Source organism: Portunus trituberculatus, chromosome 6 (assembly GCF_017591435.1).
Source record: "Portunus trituberculatus isolate SZX2019 chromosome 6, ASM1759143v1, whole genome shotgun sequence".
Classification (NCBI taxonomy): Eukaryota; Metazoa; Arthropoda; class Malacostraca; order Decapoda; family Portunidae; genus Portunus; species Portunus trituberculatus.
Genome location: NC_059260.1, coordinates 4,746,389 through 4,755,586, shown reverse-complemented (window position 1 = coordinate 4,755,586; position 9,198 = coordinate 4,746,389). Strand labels below are relative to the sequence as shown.

The 9,198-nt window shown below is 31.2% G+C and overlaps 1 protein-coding gene and 1 non-coding gene across 2 annotated transcripts in view; both read left to right on the top strand.

Annotated features, from left to right (window-relative positions):
• Positions 1 to 542: 542 nt before the first annotated feature.
• The window catches only part of LOC123516783 (probable serine/threonine-protein kinase DDB_G0278901), a 203,658-nt gene continuing 195,002 nt past the window's right edge, over positions 543 to 9,198 (top strand). The window contains exon 1 of the mRNA XM_045276442.1: positions 543 to 2,538. Within this exon, the coding sequence (XP_045132377.1) occupies positions 2,413 to 2,538 (126 nt within the window). The 5' untranslated portion in view covers positions 543 to 2,412. The remainder of the gene's footprint in view (positions 2,539 to 9,198) is intronic.
• Trnaa-agc lies at positions 4,858 to 4,930 on the top strand. Its single transcript has one exon. It is a non-coding gene; the product is annotated as a tRNA-Ala (tRNA).

Below are 9,198 nucleotides of genomic sequence, written 5' to 3'. Positions count from 1 at the left end.
GTGGTACAGGAGTTATAACAAAGGGGACATGAGCAAAGTTCTTACCAGCAGCCAGAATAGAACCAGAAGTAATGGTTTCAAGCTTGGGAAATTTAGGTTTAGGAAAGAGATGGGAAGGAAATTGTTATCTAATGGAGTGGTTGATGAATGGAATGGACGCAGTAATCATGTTAGTGTGAGTCAGTAGAGAGCTTTAACCCCTTCAGTACTGGGATACATTTTTACCTTGAGTTTTGGGTTTGATTAGAGGATTACATTGACATTAGGAAGGATCTATGGAGGGCAGGAGGTTAATAGCCACAGTCTTCACTATTTTAACCCCTTCAGTACTGGGACACATTTTTACATTGAGATTTGTGTACAGTTAGACCATTTTATTGACATTATGAATGGTCTATGGAGGTCAGAAGATTAATGGCAACAGTCTTCACTATTTTAACCCTTTCAGTACTGGGACGTATTTTGAGTTTTGGGTGTTATTAGATATTAGGAAGGGTCTATGGAGGTCAGAAGATTAATAGCCACAGTCTTCACTATTTCAATCCTCACATGAGTTTCTGAAGCTGTGTAAAATCACCAAAATAGTAACCAGAAGGAATATGGAAACATGTCATGGTGCTGAAGGGGTTAAGAAGATCAGACAACATGGATGATAGGTGGAAATAGGCAGGTGTGTTCAATATAGGAGTCGTTATCAATTGCATTACCCAGGTTAGTGTAATAAAAGATAAGAAAACAAGGTAAGACAGATAGAAAGCAAGACCCAGGGCTAATAAGTTAATATCAGTTAGTAAGATTTTTTGTCCATATTTTAACATTTTACTAGTGATTTTTTTTTTTATGTAAGAGGGAAAGCTGGGCAAGGGCAACAAGAAATAGACAAGAAAAAGGCCTACTTAGTTACCAGTCCCCTTACAGGTCTGAGAGTTAGCTTAAAGAGAGGGATAAATGTCTTGAAACCTCCTTTATCTAATGTTCTCAACTATTTCTTTTCTTTATTTCATTGTTGTTATTCAGGTATACCTCACCACACAATTCAGGTGGTGGAGTTGGTATAATGAAGGATTTAACGTGTCTTTTTTATATGTAAGAGTGAAGAACTGGCCAAGGGTAACAAAAAGATTAAGAAAAAAAAAATACTTAGAAAAAAAATTACTTAGTTGCCAGTTCTCCTACAGACGAGGTGGTGTATATATTAGGTGATGGTGACAGTGTACATATGGATAGGTTAAGTTACGGTGGTGCTGGTGGTGTACAAATCATCTTTCTTAGGGATTTGAGTAGAGAAGTGTAAGAATGTGTTGAGGCTAATAATCTGGCACATTACTCTCTTGTTTTCAGTTACAAAAGAGCATGCAGGAAGAATGTAACCAAGTGTAAAGGAGTTGTTATGATGTTCTCGCATGAAAGTGGCTTTTTGAAGTGACATATAAGTGGCTTGGACTAAAAAAACAAAACAGTGGCACGAAAAGACAGGGAACTGAAATTTGAATCTGGCGCTATGTTAAAACAACATTCGAGTGACAAATTATCGTAACCCAGGGAAAGGAAACTGTGGCATGTAAGTTGATTGATTATGGATTTAATGATTTTTTTTTTCCACAGGCTTTGCTAGTAGTGTGAAAAGAAAAGCCAAGTTTGTGTGGTAATATTTCCTATATTTGTATTCCGGTGGAGATAAAATAAAGTGTCTGGATCCTCTAGATTAAGTTAAATTGGTATCGTGTATTTCCATTTTGCCTAAAGAGTTTATAAGAGAGAGAGAGAGAGAGAGAGAGAAGAAGTTACGCTCGTATGAAGTTTATCTATGCAGTGAATTTGGTTTATAATGGACGAATAGTGATATAATAAAGATGATCGCCTAGTATTGTTTTCAAAGTAATTAGGATGATAATACGAATTGAGTATCCACGGGTGAAAAGGAGAACGAAACTTAATTAAAGAACAACAGGTAAAAAATGATGAACTTGTAACATTCCATATCCTGAAACACAATACACCCTACTAAATATTAAAAAAGCTGTAGTTAGTTGCTGAGAATTTAATAAAGAGCGTTTCATTGGCCACATTGACAAGATTAACCCTTCAATACTGTGACACATTTTAACCTCTAGATTTATGCACGATTAGATAATTTTATTAACATTAGGAAGGCTCTATGGAGGTCAGAAGATTAATGGCCACAGTCTTCACTATTTTAATCCCAACATGAGTTTCTGAAGCTGTATAAAATCACCAAATAGTAAGCAGAATGAATACGGAAACATGTAATGCTACTGAAGAGGTTAGCAACATTTCTAAATTACTAAAATGCTAAACACACACAAAAACCCAGCCAACAAAAATAAATAAATAAATAAAAAGAAATATTATAGGCTCGTGGTCAGCAAGTTCCGCGCGTTGAGCTGGTGCATGGCGGACGTGACCTTGAAAATTAGTGTTTTATCTGATATTCCTCTACTGTGCCCTCCTGCTGTGTCCTGCTGGCTAGGAGGAGTAGTGGCGAGGCTGCTGCGTGCCTGGGAACCGCTGTGGGAGGTGAGTGATGCTGTGTTAAACTGAGAAGCATAGAGGAAAGAGATGACAAGTTGCGTGGTGTGATTTTGTCTATTTTTAAGCGTGTTTTCACCCGAGGGAGTGTCTGAGGTGGTGTGGCAGTGTACGTGTGCTTGCGTGTGGATCTGGAGATGTGCGTGTGTGCTTCTGTGAGTGTGTGTGTGCGTGGTTTTGTTTACAGTGGTGTGCACGTGGTCAGCTGTTAGCCATCACCGCCACCGTGGTCCGTCGCCTCTTCCTCCTGACCTCCTCCTAGCCTCCTTTTTTTTTTTTTTTTATTATTTCTTCTTCTTCTTCTTCTTCTTCTTCTTCTTGCTCATCTTCTTATTCGTCTTCCTTTTTTTTTCCTCCTCCTCCTCCTCCTCCTCCTTCTTCTTCTTCTTCTTCTTCTTCTTCTTCTTCTTCTTCTTCCTCTTGCTCATCTTCTTTTTCGTCTTCCTTTTCTCTTTTTCTTTTCTTCTTCTTCTTCTTCTTCTTCTTCTTCTTCTTCTTCTTCTTCTTCTTCTTCCAGAGTACCATTGAAATAACTATAACTATAGCCCACTAGATTTAAATGTATTTCTGAACACTTATTTGTATTTCTATTCGTGATCTACGTAGTGAAAGGATTAGCAATGAAATTCGTTAACTGACCTAACCCAACCCAACCCAACCCAACCTAACCTAACCCAACCCAACCCAACCTAATCTAATTGAATCTATTCCAACCCAATCCACCCCACCCCACCCCACCCCACCCCAACCCAACTCACCCTACCCTACCCTACCTTCAATTATTAGCTTAGATATTAGGGTGAAAATACTGACATACCTACATTTATTAACTTAGGGTGAAAATACTTGACTTTCACCCCACAATTAACAAGGTGCTTAGGGTGAAGAGAAGAGATATAAGAGAGAAGGGAAAGGAAGAGAAAGATGATAAGAATAATGGGAAGAAAATAATGGAAATGAAGTAGAAAGGAGGAATAAAAGAGCAAAAAAATAAGTAGAAGAGAAGAATAAAAGAGGGAAAGAAAGAAGAAGATAAAGAAGGGAAAAAGATAAGAATAGATTAGATAAAGCCTTTGGTCCTCCAGCACACCCCATTTTCTATAAAGACCCATTATTCTTTAAAGACCAGAAGGAAATAGGGAAAGGAAGAGAAAGATAATGATGACAAGAGGAAGAAAAGGTTTAAGGAAGAAAAGAGAAAGAAAATAGATAAAAACAACAAAAAAAGGGAAAAAATGAGAAAAAAAGGAAAGGGGTAAGAAAAAGGAAAAAAAAGGAAGAGAAGATAAAGAAGGGAAGAAGATAAAAGGAAGCACGCCCTCATTTTCTTTAACGACCTATTATTATCTAAACAAGGGAATAATAAAGTGGACCAAAGGAAGGGAAAGGAAGAGAAAGAGAATGATAACAACAATAGGAAGAAAAAAGTTTTAGGGAAGAGAAAGGAAAGAAAATAAATAAAACCGGGAAAAAATGAATAGAAAAGAGGAAAAAAAAAGAAAATGGGGAAAGAAAAAGAAAAAAAGATAAAGGGGGAAAAGATAGAGGAAGATTAGATAACGGAGAAAAAACCTGGAAAAAAAGTAGAAGAGAGAAAAAAAGAAAAGGGGGAAGAAAGGAAAAGAAGAGAAGATAAAGGAGGGAAAAAAAGATAAAGGAAGATTGACTCCTTCATTATTATACCACATTTATTTATTTATTTATTTATTTTTATTCTGTTTACTCTTTGTTGATTTTATACAGCCTCAAAAACTCATGAGGGGGATTGAAATAGTGAAGACTCTGACCATTGATGTTCTGACCTCCATAAACCCTTCCTAATGTCAATAAAATAGTCTAATCGCACACAAAACTCAATAAAGGTAGTGAAGACTGTGGCCATTAATCTTCTGACCTCCATAAACCCTTCCTAATGTCAATGAAATAGTCTAATGGTACAGAAAACTCAATTAAGGTAGTGAAGACTGTGGCCATTAATCTTCTGACGTCCATAGACCCTTCCTAATGTCAATGAAATAGTCTAATCGCACACAAAACTCAATTAAGGTAGTGAAGACTGTGGCCATTAATCTTCTGACGTCCATAGACCCTTCCTAGTATCAATAAAATAGTCTAATCGTACACAAAACTCATGGTAAAAATGTGTCCCACTACTGAAAGAGTTAAATAAAATCCTTGGGTCCACCAGCACATCCACATTTTCTATAAAGACCCATTATTCTCAAAACTCAAGAATAACAAAGTGTACCATTAAAAGCTCCACGTCCTCCAGCTTAGCCACGTTTTCTATGAGCGGGGTCGTCGTGAGGGGATGTAGCTCAGATGGTAGAGCGCTCGCTTAGCATGTGAGAGGTACGGGGATCGATACCCCGCATCTCCAGAACTATTTTTATTTCCTTATTGCTGGGAAAATGTTATTGTTGTTATCATTATTACTAGTACTACTACTACTACTACTACTACTACTACTACTATTATTATTATTATTATTATTATTATTATTATTATTATTATTATTATTGTTGTTGTTTATTTTTATTTTTATTATTATTATTATTATTATTATTATTATTATTATTATTATTATTATTATTATTATTATTATTTTATTATTATTATTATTATTATTATTATTATTATTATTATTATTATTATTATTATTATTATTATTATTATTATTATTATTATTATTATTATTATTATTATTATTATTATTATTATTATTATTATTATTATTATTATTATTATTATTATTATTATTTATTATTATTATTATTATTATTATTATTATTATTATTATTTATTATTATTATTATTATTATTATTATTATTATTATTATTATTATTATTATTATTATTATTATTATTATTATTATTATTATTATTATTATTATTATTATTATTATTATTATTATTATTATTATTATTATTATTATTATTATTATTATTATTATTATTATTATTATTATTATTATTATTATTATTATTATTATTACCAGTGGTGTGTTTATTGGGTGGTGGAGTAATGGTGGTGTGAAGAAAATGGTTTGTGTTTTGTCTTAAGTTTTCATTTAAGAGAAAGGAAAGTTTCAAAACGTTTTTTTGATTTTATTTTATTAATTTTCATCCCTTATCAAGACTTTACCTCTCTTTTGCTTTATGTCTGCATTTAAGACCAAAGGAAATTTCAAGACATTTATGTATTCTTTTTTTTTGTTTATTTTATCCCTTATCGAGAAATTTATCCTTTTTTTATTCTTTTTAATCTTTTTATCCATTTTTTTATCCATTTATCCTTATTATACCATTCTTTTTTATCTTTATCCATTTTTATCCCTTTTTATCCCTTTTTATCCCTCTTTATCTCTTTTTATCCATTTTTATCCCTCTTTATCTCTTTTTATCCCCTTATTATCCATTTTATCTCTTTTTATCCCTTTTATCCATTTTATCTCTTTTATCCCTCTTTATCTCTTTTTATCCCTTTTATCTCTTTTTATCCTTTTTATCTCTTTTATCCTTTTTATTCCTATTTATCTCTTTTTATCTCTTTATCTCTTTTTATCCCTTTTACCCTTCTTATCCTTTTTTATCTCTTTACCCTTTTTATCCTTTTATCTCTTTTTATCCCTTTTATCTCTTTTTATCCCTTTTTTATCTCTTTTTATCCCTTTTTATCTCTTTTTATCCCTTTTTATCTCTTTTATCCCTTTTTATCTTTTATCCTTTTATCCCTTTTTATCTCTTTTATCTCTTTTATCCTTTTTATCTCTTTTATCTCTTTTATCCCTTTTTTTATCTCTATTTAAGACATGGACAACTTTTTATCCTTTATTTTATCTTTTTTTTATCTTTTATGGCTTTTTATCCCTTTTTTCATCTTTTTTAAATCCTTTTTTATCCATTTTTTTTATCCTTTCCTTTTTTTTTAATCGCATTCTTTTATTCCCCTTTTATCCCTTTTTATATCTTTTATCCCTTTTTTTATCTCTCTTTATCCCTTTTTATCTCTCTTCATCCCTTTTTTATCCATTCTTTATCCTTTTTTTATTCATTTTTTTATCCATTTTATCTCTTCAAGACTTTTTTTATCCCTTATTTAATTTTTTATCCTTTTTATTCCTTTTTATTCCTTTTTAACGGTTTGTATTCGTTTTTTCCTTTTTTTTATCCATTTTTATCCTTTTTTTTATCCATTTTTATCCTTTTTTTATCCATTTTCCTTTATTTTTTTATCCATTTTCCTTTTTTTTATCCATTTTATCCTTTTTTTTTTTATCCATTTTCCTTTTTTTTATCCATTTTTATCCTTTTTTTATCCATTTTTATCCATTTTTTATCCATTTTTATCTTTTTATCCTGTTTTGTTATCGTTTTTCTTTTTTTTATCCATTTTTTATTCCTTTTCTAGACATTTACCCTTTTTTTAACCCTTCTTTTCCTTTTTTTTATTCTCTTTTATCTTTTTTCCCAGTTTTATCCGTTGTTGTTATTTATCCGCTTTATTTTGTTTATCTTTAATATTCCCTTTATTCCATTTTTTAATCCCTGTTTATCCTTTTATATCCCTTTCATCCTTTTCCAAAACATTTATTTATTTATTTATTTATTTTATTTATTTTTTTTAGGGAGCGACTAGATCTCTCGGACCTGCAAGGGGACTGGCAACTAAGTGGGTCTTTTTTTTTTTTTTTTTTTTTTTTTGTTTTGGTTTTCTGTTTCTCCTTGACTAGTTTTTCTGTTTTACGTGAAAAAAATAGCTGTTTTGATATTTTTTTTCTTTTTTTCATTGTTCCCGTTTTAAAATGCGCACTCATTATTATTATTATTATTATTATTATTATTATTATTATTATTATTATTATTATTATTGAGTGGTACATACTGCAAATAACCAGGTAAGCTGTTAATTGTCAAGTAAAAGTCACGCATTTTTCATCAAAGTCACGCATTTTTCATTAAAGTCACGCATTTTTCATCAGTCACGCATTTTTCATCAGTCACGCATTTTTCATCAAAGTCACGCATTTTTCATCAAAGTCACGCATTTTTCATTAAAGTCACGCATTTTTCATCAGTCACGCATTTTTCATCAGTCACGCATTTTTCATCAAAGTCACGCATTTTTCATCAAAGTCACGCATTTTCATTCGTCACGCATTTTTCATCAAAGTCACGCATTTTTCATCAAAGTCACGCATTTTTCATCAAAGTCACGCATTTTTCATCAAAGTCACGCATTTTTCATTAAAGTCACGCATTTTTCATCAAAGTCACGCATTTTTCATTAAAGTCACGCATTTTTCATCAAAGTCACGCATTTTTCATTAAAGTCACGCATTTTTCATCAAAGTCACGCACGGAAGGATAGAATTAAAGTCAGGTCATATATTTTTTTTTCAATTTATTTATTTATTTTATTATTCAAGTGTTTAGAATTTTGTGTTATTGTTGTTATTGTTGTTAGTGAGTGGTGTGTGCTGCAAATTGTAAAGATGTCTTGTTTTATTTGTGTGTGTTTTGGAAAGTACTGTTCTCATTTCCCTGTTTTAAATCTCTGTTAGACATATTTCCCTGTTTTAAATCTCTGTTAGACATATTTCCCTGTTTTAAATCTCTGTTAGACATATTTCCCTGTTTTAAATCTCTGTTAGGCATATTTCCCTGTTTTAAATCTGTTAGACATATTTCCCTGTTTTAAATCTGTTAGACATATTTCCCTGTTTTAAATCTCTGTTAGACATATTTCCTGTTTTAAATCTCTGTTAGACATATTTCCTGTTTTAAATCTCCATTATGTTCATTCACGTGTTTTATTTATTTATTTATTTGTTCTGCGCACTTATTTCAAAAGTTTATTGTTCCATCCTTCTGCCAGTGAGCGAGAAAAGAAAAGAAGAAAAAGTAATGAAAGTAGAAGAAGAGAGAAGTAATAATGGTGAATAGAAAAGGAAGAGGAAGGTAGGGAAGAAGAATAAAGTTAGTTAGGGTAGGAGAAGGGAAAGAAGAAGGGGAATAAGAAGAAAAAGGAAGGAGAAGAAGAAGGAAAAGATAATGAGATGAAAGAAAGAAAATGGGAGAAAAGAAAAAAATAGAGTAAGAAAAAGAAAAAAGTAAGCAGGAATTAAGAAAAAGATGAAGAAGAATAGGAAGAAAGAAAAAAAGAAGAAAATCGGAAAAAAACGAAAGATTAGAATAAGAAATGAGAGAAAAGTAAACAGGAATAGAAGAAACAGGAAAAAAAAAGAATAGGAAGAAGGACAAAGATAGAGGAGAATTAATAAGAACATGAATAAAAAGAAGAAAAATCGGAAAAAAAGAACAATAAATAAAAACAAACAGAAAAGAGAGAAAAGTAAACAGAAATATAAGAAAGAAGATGATAAACAAGAAGAATGAAAAAAAAAATGAAAGAAAAGAACAAGAACAAGAAGGAAAATAAATAAACAGGGAGGAAGTGAACGAAGAGTGTGTAGCAAAAATAAAGAAGAAAAAATGAAAGGAAGAAAGAGGGAGATGAGAAGGAGAAGAGGCATAAATGAGAAAAAAAAACGAAGAAGGGGAAGAATGAAATGAAGATAAAAAGAAAGACAAAAGGAAAAAAAAAAAATGGAAAGAAATGAGAAAAAAGTGAAGGAAAATGGGAAA